Source organism: Aythya fuligula, chromosome 2 (genome assembly GCF_009819795.1).
Source record: "Aythya fuligula isolate bAytFul2 chromosome 2, bAytFul2.pri, whole genome shotgun sequence".
Lineage (NCBI taxonomy): Eukaryota > Metazoa > Chordata > Aves > Anseriformes > Anatidae > Aythya > Aythya fuligula.
Genome location: NC_045560.1, coordinates 114,011,419 through 114,024,778, shown reverse-complemented (window position 1 = coordinate 114,024,778; position 13,360 = coordinate 114,011,419). Strand labels below are relative to the sequence as shown.

General features: G+C 40.2%; 1 protein-coding gene across 9 annotated transcripts in view; it reads left to right on the top strand.

Moving 5' to 3' along the window:
• Positions 1-13,360, top strand: part of DTNA (dystrobrevin alpha) — a 218,717-nt gene that overhangs the window by 115,855 nt on the left and 89,502 nt on the right. For all 9 annotated transcript variants that reach the window (XM_032181735.1, XM_032181739.1, XM_032181738.1 and 6 more), the window contains 2 exons: positions 5,394-5,461; positions 10,588-10,668. In XM_032181735.1, the coding sequence (XP_032037626.1) occupies positions 5,395-5,461; positions 10,588-10,668 (148 nt within the window). In that variant the 5' untranslated portion in view covers position 5,394. The remainder of the gene's footprint in view (positions 1-5,393; positions 5,462-10,587; positions 10,669-13,360) is intronic.

Sequence of the window (13,360 nt, the reverse complement as noted above, 5' to 3'; positions counted from 1 at the left end):
AAGATTCTCAATCTGTATGGTATTAAATATAAAATTAGTATGCTTTGACTCTCATGTTTTCTATCTCCAAATTGTTCTTTATTGTTTTGTTTTTTTTTTTTTACCATCAGACTTCTTCACAATTTGTTTTTTAGACCTCCCGAATAAGATTTGCATAACCCTCAAACTTCCTTGAATACGGGGTGTTACAAAAATGAGTTGCAGTGGGTGCCTTATAGGGCATTTTTGACAGTTTCCTATCAAGGATATAGAGCTCCAAAAAGGGAACTGGTGAACAATTTTTGGATTTATCTTTTCTTTAAAATGAAAGACACATTTTGCTGAAAGAATAAATCGAGAGAGATATTTTGGGGGGGCAACATTAAAATTGCAAAAATATGACACAATTAAGAAGAGGCAGATTTGTGGAGAGTCGTGTTGATGATAAGCTTAGCAACAGCTTTTATTTGCCTTCCTCACTGTAAAAAGCTCATCTAGATAAAATACAAACAAGTACTGTAAGTGCAATGCAATTATACCTAGCCTCAGGAAAGAGCTCTGAACAATTTTATTAGAGTGCCAAAGATGAGTCCTGGAATGTAAAGCTGAGAGAGGCCTATTATGGACCTGCTTCATTAAAAGATGTGAAACAAGACATTCATAAGGCACCAATAAATCCATTAAGGGGAAGAGAACTCAGAAATGGCCTTCCATGATTCTAGTTATTAACTTCAAAGATTGCTGAGGTTGGAGACTTGGCAAATATGGTTTTAGCTAGCACTCACAGTCCCTTTTAACCCTCTATGCTCTGGTCCAAATTCACTTTGAAATAAGCAGCTCTAACCCTGCTACAGTTAGCTGAGCAGCACCCACCTACCAGGGCTGAATTTGGAGAAGATGGAGAAGAGGGAAAAACTATGGGTTTGAAATCTTCTCTTTCATATTACTGTGACTTCTGAAAAAAAAAGTGCTTCAAACCCAGCTATCGACTAGAGCTTTTAAGTTCCTCATCAAATCACTGAAAACTAGACCTTAGCTGGCTTTTTCATTTCCAGGCATCAAAATTTCTGGAGCTGATAGTGCCTGAAAAGGAATAGCAGCGTTCTGATAAAACTGTCCCAAGCAATGGCAGACAAGAAGCCTGTGCCACTGAAAAATGCTTCTATCGCCTGGTCAAACCTGGCTTTAAACTTCAACCAGCTGCATAGGAAATAGCATCTGATTTGTCAGCAGCATGAAGAATAGCCACTGAGAAACCTGCACATTTCTCTGCATCCTAACACCTCCAACTCCCAGAGATACCTAAACAAATACCTAAATTGAAGTCTTCTGAAATTTCATGGTAGAAAAAGAAATAGTTGTTTAGATTGAAGATTTCCACAGCAGGGGAAATACAGGCTGCTTAGGTAAAGGATGTTTGAGCCTTATTGATGTTGTCTACCAAATGAAGTTATTCTTTCCAGAAGTGATCTTGGGGTACTCACTGTTGATTTTACCAATCTCCTGGAGCAAAACTTCCATCTAGAAGTCGCATACCAGAACATTCCCAGGCGCTTCAGAGCCGCAGTGAGCACATTTGGACAAGGCTCAGGCAGACAGAAGTGTTTTTCTTTTTCCTCTGTGCCAGCTGCAATGGGACGAGCAACTTTTATCTGGTCAGCAAGATGGTCAGGGATGTTACTGGTCAGGATCCGGAGCATCTTGTGTCAAAGATATAAAAATGTGCGGCTGCGTCACAGCCATCACGTGGGACTTTATAAATTTTCCATGCCACAATTAATCAATTTCAGCATATGATTTTCCTCGCTGGCACACTTCCTGACTCCCTGTGGCACTTCATCTGTCACAGACAAACAAGATGGGGATTTGTCGAAGTGTTAATGGGGTGGCTTTTCTCAGAGTCATCAAACTGAGCACGTATGCATGTGTCACATCAGTAATTTTTGACAGTTTCCTATTAAGTTTACAGGAGTCTTGAGTAGGGAGCTCCTTCTCCAGGTAAACAGGCAGTTACCTCTTTTTGGTTTTTGGAGCTAATGATTTAGTAGTAACAGGCATTGCTTTTACCAAGCACAGGCAATAGCTCAAGAACTAGAAATGCACTAATTACAAGAGGGCTGACTTAAAACAAAGGTTAATAAAATAAACTATTTACTCTAGATATACTAAAGCAAGAAAAACTCTTATGTGAGAAAATGTTATTATATTATTCATAAATCAAAGCAGCACAAAGGAAAGAAAAAGAAGGCGTGTAATTCTCACCTTATGTGTATAAATTATTCCTTCCCAGACTTTATAAGCAAATAAAGTATACTAAAAAATGAACCAGCTATGCTTCTGATACATGACAAGCATGAAGATGGAATTGCACGTGAAACAGCTCAAATCAGACTAAGCTCTTTGTTTATTGATTGCTTTCCCTCAAGCTCTGCTGATGTTATAAAAGAATTCAGCTCAAAGCACCAGTGGATGTGAAACACTCGCAGTATCTTTTTCAGAGGCTGGAAACCTTATGTTTGGAATGATTTCTGCTCTAGAATGTCTGTAATATATTGAAGCCTTAATACCTTGCTAATCAGTACATTACTAATTAGCCCATGACAAGAATTTTAATTAGATGCACAGTAGGTGTTCTCCCTACCTGCAGTGGAGGAGTTATTTCCTGAGAGAAAAGTGAAGGGAAACAGATAGTGGAAGGGATCAAGAGAAGATAAATACGCCTTTTCTACTCTGGGAAGAGTATACATGAATTAATATTTTTAAAAATTATGTCTCTGATAATTTATTCTGTTTTGTAAAGTATAATAAAGTTTACTTTGTGCTTTCCTTTTTTTCCCGGTAGAACAAAAAGTACTTTTTTCTGTGAATTGACATCTGTTGTAAGCCAAATGAGAAATGCTGGAACATGACTATAGTCAATTATGCTCATGGCCAGCCCCAAGGACTGAACTGAGAGCATTGCCACCTCAAAGTACAAGTCTTTGTAATCCGTGTTTAAGAGCAGAGCTGCATATCTGCGAGCTGGAACAAGGAGGTATTCAAGAGATGCATAGATGTGGTTCTTTGGGTAGGTAATGGGTTAGTGGTAGACTCGGCAGTGCCAGATTAGTGGTTGGACCAGATGATCTTAGAGGTCTTTTCCAACCTACATGGTTCTATGATTCTGTCATTCTAAGGCGAACAAGCTTAAACAGGGAGATGCACAAAACCCATGACCATTGGCTTTAGTTGAACCTTGACTCAGGTACATTCTAGAGTTAAAAATGTGTAAGAAAAGCCTGGAAGGTAAAGATGAATGAACTCCTACAAATGGAGACTCAAAAATATTAATTATTGAGCAACGTTGTCTATCTTTTCTTTTTTTTTTCATCTGGAAAAATGCAAAGAAGGGATAGAAGGTACTTCTGAAAATACTGCCACCACTGATGTTCTCATTAGCTTAATGGCATGTATGCTGTTGCAGAGAACTTTAGGATTGTCATTTGGGATGAAGGTTTTAAAATCTGAAAAATATCTACTGCAGTGAGAGTCTTTCAAAGTTATTTGTATTTATATGCACATAACTCAGGCTTCCATAGGGAGACCATTTTGAACAAACCTACAAATAATAAAAGTTAATCTAAACTTGTATTTGCTGTGAAGTATTCACTCAACTGTCCTGCCTGGTAAAAGATGCTATCTTTTCAAATGGCTTTATTAACCCACCTGTCGTAGGAGACCTGGTGGTTTTCCATAGCAAATTTGTCTACTGCTGTAAGTTCAGTTAGAAGGAGAAAGGGGTGGGAGATTTGAGCTGGGGTTAGTGGGATCACATACTTTTTCATCTTTTATGGGCAGAGATTTAAGGCTGATGCAGGGACAAACAACATTCCTATTTAGGATGCAGGCTGGGGATCTTAAGGTGTACCTCATTTTGCAGATAGATGTGAGCCTTCCCTGACACTTCTCAAACAGCAAGGCGTGAACGAGCTTCAGATCAGAGGCTGTGTGGCCACTTCAGCAAAGCTCTGTATTGAAAGCTGTTATCTCTGCAGAAGGGCAAGATATATTAGCTCCAGCTTAATGCCATGCTACACACATCCGTATCACTCCCAGCCAAATTAGAGCATGAGCGAACTTGAATATACCTGCAAACACGATGCAGCCATACCCTTTGTCCTCCTCCTAGTGGGGCTGCTGCTCACATCACAAAACGTCCACTGTAAATAGCACTTTAGTGGAGCCTTTATCAGTACTCTGAGAGATGAATAGACTATTTGGAAAAGACAGCTATAATGTCGCCGCACTTCATTTGAACAGTGCATTATGGAAGAAAAAAAATCAAAAAACTCTTATGTGATTGCCTTCCTTTCTCCAAGAAGTGAAAGGAAACTGGTCTTCCATCCTGAGTCCTTTGGTGGGCAGATGGTAGCCTTCAGCATCCAATACTTTCATCCTTCCTATTAAATTCATATGTGGGTTTGCTACTGAAGACAGCAGAATGTTTTGGATTGTGTTTCTCTGCAGAATATCTCTTTTTTAATCCCAGGTGGCCCAGTGTTATCTCACAAAATCTAGTTGAAATACGGGTGTAGATTAAAATGCAGGTCAGAAGCCCTAACCAGGCTTGGCAGGGAGGGAAAGATTTTGGTTTGCTAGAGTAATTATCCGTAGGAAGTGGTGAAGCTGACATTGGTTTCATTTTTTGAGTGCTGCTAAAGATGTTTGTCTTTATTCTGGAGGCTTTAGTCTTTCCCAGTGTGAATGCTGGCTGTGAAGTAAGCCTTTGTTTATTCTCTATCTAGCAGTAGCGCTCTTAGTAATATTCTGAAGATTTGGATATCTGAGCACTGAAGGAAAAAAATATCCTTACTTCTGAGCCTTTTACTGGGACCTGTTTAATCAGAACCATACTGTCTTGAATTTGAATGAATATTTGGAGTGTATTTGCTTGAGTAAATGGAGGTGTTACATGGATTTAGTTGCTGTTGTGTTATTTTTTGTTTCTGTTTCTTCCACCCAGAACTGGCAAGAAAGGCATTTTCTAAACTATAAAATAATATCTGAATCTTTTATGATTTCCTCACTCTTATATAACTTAAACTGAAGATTCCTTATTTAACAAAACCTAAATTGAATTTCAGAGCTTGTGTTATGTAAGTCAGTCAGTTACATCAAGCGGAAAAACGAAACATTGCCTTTGGGAGAGAGAGAGAGGGAAAACAAATGCTTGAAAGCTGAGTCTAGGGAATGGAAGACAATTTTGGGACCAGCTTCCCCCCAAACGACACCACAGAGAGGCTGGGAAAAGGCACTGGGTGCATTTGGAGCACCAGTCAACCTCAGAGGTTCTCCGGGATCAGTTCTGGATGCTTAAATATGTATGTTCAGCCTGGGAATAATACTCAATATTTTCACACGATTTTGTCTTCCAGAATGATTGAAGATTGCGGGAAAAGAGGAAATACCATGGCAGAAAGAAGGCAGCTGTTTGCAGAAATGCGTAAGTACTTCCTAGAAATGTCACTGTGGTAGACCATGCCAGTTGCAATGCAATGTCAGTAAAATTTATGTAAGCTTTCCATCTCAAGTAACTGATACATTTGTTTCACTGAAAGTTTAATATTGTGAGACCAAAACTACAGGAAAATGGGCTGATTTGACCAAATAGCAGGGGAGAGGGATTTTCTACACCAGCGTACGTATTTTTCTACATCATAAAGAATTATTTTAATCAATGGCTCCTTGAGACAAATATGTTGAAATACACAGGTAGCAAGGAAGAAGGAAAATAGGTCTCCAAAAGACTGTATTTGGGGGATTTCTGTTGTGGGTTGAGCTCAACCAGCTGTTAAGCGTGCACCCAGACACTTGCTTACTCCCCTCACATCCCTGAACAGGAAGAGCAAAAGCAAAAAACCTTGTGGGTTTAGATGAAGACAGTTAAATAAGTGGAGGAAAGAGAACAAAAAAAAAAAAAAAGAGAGAAAAAAAAAAAGCGATGCAAAGGCAGTCACTCACCATCTCCCAAAACCAAACCAATAGTCAGGCAGTCTTCAAGCAGTATATACATTGGAAGGCAAAACTTCCCATTCCCTTCTTCTACCTCTGGCTTTTATTGCTGTGCATGACCCTATATCATATGGACTACTACCCCTTTGCCTTGTTCAGGTCAGCTGTCCTTGGTGTGTCTTCTCTCAGCCCCTTGCCCACCCCAAGCCTGCTCACTGTTGGGGCAGAGTGGGAAAAAGAGAGAACCTTGACAGTCTGCAAGCACTGCTCAGTGATAGGTAAAACATTGGTGTATTATCAACACTGTTTTAGCCACAAATCAAAAAGATAGCACCGTGCAGGCTGCTATGAAGAAAGATAGCTCCATCCCAGCCAGGCCCAGTGAAGGGTCTCATGTAGAACATATCTCACTTCAGTGCATGTTTTATATTTTCTAGTGAAGCTTTGTGGTCCCCACGGACCCGTGTGTCATGGGTGTGCTATACTAACAGTGCTCCTACTATTCTCTTGGAACTCATCTCTTATTTCCCTTGCAAACAAACCACCATTTCTCAGGGAAGCTGCATTATGTATGAAGTTTGAGACTGTCGCCCTTTTACTAGATTTACCAAAGTTTTGTCGGTAATAAGTACGATGTCCCTCACAATATAGTAAAAATGACAGAACAGTGATACTTTGATTTTTAGGAATACTTATTGTTCAAAATATTTCATCTGGTTATCACTAGGAGCTGGTTGCCCTTTCTGCTCTATTTATCAAGACTTTAGGCCTCTGAACTCAAAAGTAACAAGGCCATAATGGATCGCAGCATTAATGGGACCAGAGCAACTGTGCACACTGAAAGGCCAGGTCTATGCTGGTGAATCAATATAGTGAGGGCTCTTCGGTTCCCAAGGGCACCAAAAGGCCTGCATCTGTGATCACAAACTCTCCAAAATTAGGACTTTTCATTCAGCTGGCCTATTGAGAATGGTCTTGGCCCGTTCCATGGTGTCCACGAGCTCTGTTGTGCTCTGTACTTCTTTCAATACCACGCAAGGGTTTCTGTTGTAACTCAGATGGATATTCCTCTTGTCCCTTTGGTACAACATCCCAGGCCAGTGGAAGGAAAGCATGTTTTTTAGGTAGAAGGAAAAAAAAAAAAAAAAAAAAAAAGGATGATGATGATGCATTTCTCCAATACCATAACATCCATAACATAGTATACTTTTAATTACAATTATACGGAGGACTTGAGCTTGTCTCAGCTCAAGTCAATGGCAAAAATTCCATTAACTTCAGTCTGTTTGAAATGCTTCTGCACTCCCAAACCAGGAGATAATTCCTTAAGAATTTGCAGTGGGTGTTTATGGTTTGCTCCCACAGGGCTGAAGGCTGCTTTGTTGTTCTGGGTTGTTTTGAGGGAAGTAAGGCAGTGCTGGGAAAATTGGGAAAATTGACAATGAATAGTTAGAGAATGAGGAGGGATTATTTTCCCATAGTCTACACAAATAGTTATTTTTCTTTCACATTTTAGTATTTTGACATATTTACTTATGTCTGGTTTATCTCATGTGTTCCTGCCTTTCCTATCTGCCTGCCTTTGTTCCTGCTATTGCTGCACATGCACACAGAGAACCAGGTTCCAACCAGGTAAAAAGATAGAGGGGAAAATGCATTTCTTTTGTGTGTGACAAACTAAATATGTTTTAGGCAAAGAAGCATTCACATTCATAAAACGCTCAATTTTGCATGTTGAGATCCTGTGGGTATAAAGGGTATGCTGCACTGAAACAGAAACTCATCCTGCTGTCATTGCATTCAGGTCCCCTCAGATGGGTGCAAGCCCACACAGTCCATGCTGAACAAAAATCATGCACTTAACATGCCCTACATACCCTGGGTCGTGCAAAGTTTCCTAGCATTGTAAAAAAACATAAGTTGCTGGTAGAAAGTTGAACTCCTCAACCTGCCGGTGTTAGAGGAAAAAATAGATGATGTAGAGGAGTTTGCCAGTGTTTTAGGTTCTTGTGGTGATATCTGCAAGTCTGTAATTAAAACCCTGCTATGTTTTTAGAAGTGGATCATGTTCCAGACAGCAAAAAAATCCAATTGTTCATGCCTTTGTAGGAAGCTTGTTCTGAAGAAAGAGTAGATGAATTTGACTCTCACTTCAGATTTGGGGCAGTGTATGATTTTCCCTGTAATTAGAGATGTTTAGTTTGACTTCTTTGTTTCCCTTTCTTCAGGAGAGGCATCTTTCTAGTGCCAAATTACAAACCTTTGTGAATTAGTATCATAACCAATATCATATTCTGTAGAGTTAAAGTTTAGGTTGAATCTTATCTCTCAAGGTGCACCACTGGATGTCACATCAGTAGGCTACCCTTAGTCTTACCTGACATGCTCATATATCCAGACTGCTCTGATGAAAAAAAAATCAAAATGTACGTTATGGTAGTGCTGCCAGCACATATTATCCAGCATGAAAACAGCAGCCAAGGGTTGCAGTGTATCCTTTTATTATTTTTGAGAACTGCCAACAGTATTACCTAGATGAGAATATTTAAAAGAAACCGTGAAACACTGCCAGTGGGCAAAGAGAATGAGAGGCCACTGGCAATCCTGTAGGCAAGTTGTAAATTCCCATTCTCATTTCCCGTGCTCAGTCCCACACATCTTTCTACATATTTTTCAGCACTCTCCATGTAAATGAAGTCATGTTTTTACAGAAGTTATTTGACAAATGGATCTCAGACCGTGGTAAAATGTGAATCATGGTAGAATTAAGTCGTATGTTCCATGGATTTATCAACAAAAACACCTCCTCCCAAAGTAATACAAGTCAGTGTGTGCAATTAGTAGGGGGAAAAAAAGCATCATTACTGCCTACAGTTTTGTTTATTTGGAATTAATACTACAACCTAGAAAGTACGAGCCAGTCTCACTTTGCTTTGAACCTGTTCATCTTATTAGAATGCTGAAGGAGCTTTGGAAGCTTTTATTAGTGTCTTGCACTAAGGTTAAAAGGGAAAAAAGTGAAGTTTGTATTACTCATTGGTCCTACTAAAAAAGGAAAGACTTGTTGTTGTAAGCGTTACCCTCTCCTTCAACAGTAAAGGAGTTTTCCAAAAGCTGTCAATGGGGTACTAATACAGAAGAGAAAAACAGTAATTTAGCAATAAGCCTATGGTGAAAAAAACACAAGACTTTCCAGACCTGATGTGAAGTAGTTAAAGATAGCTTCTTCCAGGAACAGATGGTGTTAAGACAACCAGCTGGCAGAAGGGAGTAGCTGAGAGCCCCGGGAAGATGGTGTGGGACAATGCGGTCAGGAAAAGAGCAGAGTCTGGGGAGAGGGGAGAGTATCGTTCTCATTTTCATCTCACAGGGTGGAGCACATTTGCAATACTCGGGTCCAAAGGGTGCCAGATTGTTTAAGAAAGCGTATGTGAACGATGCTGACATGGCCATACATGCAGCAGTGAAGCCGAGCGGCCAGTCGAATAACATGAAGAGGAATTTCAAGGAAAGCCTTTGGGAAATGGGTAAAAGCAGAATAGGGCCATATTTCACTTGTATTGATATGTTTCATTTGGACAGTTCCTGGAGAAGCCCTGCTCTTGTAGGTTGGTACCGTTCCTAGAGAGGAGGCTGCTCAACTGAACAGAACGGTTTTCACTCTTTTATTCTAGGGCCAACCACAGTGAGAAAACAAATATGCAAGAGCTCAGTTGTACATCATTCCATGAAATGCGTGGCACAATTAATAAGCAGTCTCGCATCTCATAGGCCATATTGTAGCTATGCAGCAACACTTCTTGTGTAAGGCATACCAGCCAAGAAGGAGAAACATTTAAATAACAACCTACTCATCAACTTTTTGAGACTTTTGGAAAGTGTAGCAGATGATACACACCAGCAGTATGCCTGAAGACACCGTGCCAGATTCTGCCCCCCATCCCGGTCCTTTTCGGCTGCTCTTTCACGTGGAGTAGCTACCAGTCAGCTCCTACCCGTATCTCCTGGACAGCTGCTCTGGAAACGCTGCCAGATCTTTAAGCTGGAGAGGCCAGGGCCAAGCTGTGTGTGAGCCAGGGAGCCGGCTCAGCGATCTCCGTTGCAGAGAACATACCTCTGCAAAACGGAGGATGCCCCATGCTCCTTGCAGCATTTTTGCCCCCTTCTGCAGATCACTATCAGCCTTTTAGTTATGGCATGATATTGTTTCCAATTTGGTTTGCTGGCAATACCTCGTTCTGATCTGACGCGTCTGCCAAAGATATTTGTTATGAGCTTTGTTGTTAAATATTAAAATTAGATGGAGGTTTTCCCTTCTGTTGGAGCCTGGCCAGTGTGTCTTTTAGCCTGCAGCTTGACCAGATTGTTCTTCAAAGTGACAGACACAGTGGGCTGACTATTCCTTGCCTTCCTTCGTAAAAGTTTTTTAACGCTGTAGCTCCCACCTTTCTCCATCTTTCTGCCCTCCCCTCATCGCTCTCCCTGCAAAGGAGATAACCTTGAAAATAATTAAACAGAGTCAGCTTCTGTGTCCCCTTTGTTCTCTGGCATCCCTGTTACCAAAGATACACATAGGTTATATTCCATACAAATGTCTCTGCTATTCTCTTCCACTAGGGGCTCAAGATCTGGATCGCATTCGTTTGTCCACCTACCGAACAGCCTGTAAGCTCAGATTTGTTCAGAAGAAATGCAACTGTAAGTATGTCAGCCCTTTTTTCATATACTATTGCAATTAGCTGTCCATTGCACTCCATGGTCTGTGCCTCAGAGCCATCACACAAAAAAAAAAGAACTATTGGATCTTGCATGGCAAAAAAAAACAACACAACACACTAACCAGAGTACCTGGGCAGATTTTAAATACTGATTTGTTTATGTAAGGATCTTGTCTCACATATGCCTGTGACTGTCACAGAAGTGTGGGTCTTCATGAAGGCCACAGCTTTAATTAACATGTATGCTGACTACATTGTCCAATTTTCTTGTAAATCATATTTGGGAGTTCCAGCAATCCTGCAAATTAAGTGTTTTTATAGCAACTCTGCGAAGGAGAAATGGTGATTCTAGTCTATTTGGTTTGCAGCAAAGTGTGTGCAACATTAGTCGGCACCTTTTTTCCAGAAGGTCAGCTGGAAAGATCTCTTTCGAGTGGAGGAACCTGCTTGTAATCTCTGCATGCCTTTCTTCCGCCTTCTAGGCTTCATTCCTGAGAAGTTTCCCACTTAATTAGTGATCTTTTTAGCATTTCTTCTGAGATTATGTCTGTCTTTCTCTACAGTTTCAACTTCTATGAACACATTCATGAGAAAAGCTATAAACTTTAATGGAAAAATGCATATAAAATCTGTAATGGATTGTATCATTTGTTCTCTGTCTGAAATATTGTGCAATTATGTAGAATGGTGGGTTTTGGTTTATGTGCTTTACTGGACCTTTTCACACTAATTTTAATTAAAAAAAAATCTTACCCATGGGAACTCTTTTCATTAGTACTAGGAGGGAGAGGACTAATGCAGAGAAAACAAGTTTTTTAGTTATCACATTTAAACCAGAGTGATAGCTTGGCTGTGCTTTGTGCTGTGTGCAGTGGTAAATACATTAAGAAAAGCTCGGTGTAGATAGGGATTACCCACCTGGGACAGAAGTCCTAGTTCTGAGGCTACATCTATCAGTATTACAGAAATATTTAATTTATGCTGTCCAAACATACTAGAGTGGCCAAGCTGAGGCGGAAGACTTTGGAGAGTATTTATCAGATTGTTAGCTACAGAGATGGCCTTTCAGTCACGTCTCCAGCACATTTCTAATATTTTTAATTTGTGTTTAGCTGAAGATTCATATCACATTATAAGCAGGGTTTTAGTACCTGTCCAGCAGCTGTCTTCTGCCACTCAGAAGGAAATGTATCAAAAGATACATTTATGCTGTGTTCAGTTGTTAATTTTATGTTTTTTATATTTTATGCTTAAGTGGATGAAATTTCCACTTCATTTTCATGGTTATAGTTCAATAACCTGAAGTGACAGAGATATCTAATGAAGTTGATGCTGAGAGCAAACTTGTAGCACTAATTGCTTTGGTAACTGTGTATGAAGCAAATGAAAAACAAAAACGAAAACAAAGACATAAAGGTGCAGTAGCCTCATTGTTGGGAGTGGCTGGCTAATTAAAAATACTGGTTGTTAATCTTTACTTTGTTCCTCATGTTTATCAAGTTGGATCTGCTTTTATGGAACTATTCTTTCTGTTCATCATATAGTGAACATGCCCTTCAGTTTGCCAGGTTGCGCCAAGTCCCTCATGGACACTGCTTGCCTTCTGGCCTTCTGGTTACCACTGATAAGCTAGGAGAAGCAATTTTCAGGTTTTATATCAAGAGTTATGTTGTAACAACCTCTTCCAAAAAAAAAAAAAAAAGAGAGAGAGACATGAAAATATTGTCCTAAGAATTAGGTTCTGTGCAACTTAAGAAATAATTTCCATTGCTCTGGAATGGGATGAGTTGCACACATCTTTTCACCATGAAGTACAGGTTTCTTCTCATTGCTTCTGTCCAACTGCTGTTCTCCCAGATGGGTTACTCTTACTAGTAGGAAGAGAAGTCATTCATTTACCTGATGAGATTTCAAGCAATGCTTCTAAACAGAGAGCTGCTGACCCAAGAGCTGCCCTGAAATGGTTAATATCAGACCTCCTGCTCATGTCAGTGAGCTGACTCTTTTTTATTTCCTGCAGAAATTGCCATTAAGCAGTACCCAGTAATATGTTCAAGAGAAAAAAAAAGTGACATAGGGAAAAGAAAAAAAAAAAAGCCCTTCTGCTGCATGCGAGATGTTTCATTTAGGGGAGGATATAAAAAGAAAAAGCTCAAAGGCAGTCCCACTCCACTCCCTGTGGATAGCACCTCCTGTCACTCAAGCCATGCTTTCAGCTGTGCTCTCCTGCCCTGCCTCGACCAGCTTTTCACTCACTCATACCAGCCCAGGCTCACTGGGAAAAAAATTGCTCGGAAAAAATGTATTTAAGGGGTTCTTTAAAAGAACTAATTTAATAAATTGCAGGAGCTGCTCTTGGCTGCAGGCTGGAGGTGTATGAGGATGGAAGCAAAGAGCTGCTTTGAGTGCCAGAAGTGGCTCTTCCAAGAAAAGTAGAGCAGAGGTTTTATTAACACCAGCTTTTTTACCCAAAGGTGCACATTAGCATAGAACAGTGTGTGACAGTCCTGGGATATCAGGCAGCTCCACTTACCGCAAACAATGCAATGTTTGTTTCTGCTGTCTTTAATGCAGGCACAGCCTCATTTCCTTGCCTCCCTTTGTGAATTCTCTCACTACAAGAGTGTTTTGCTGCAACCTTCATCAGAAGAATGGGGTTTACTGGTGAAGTA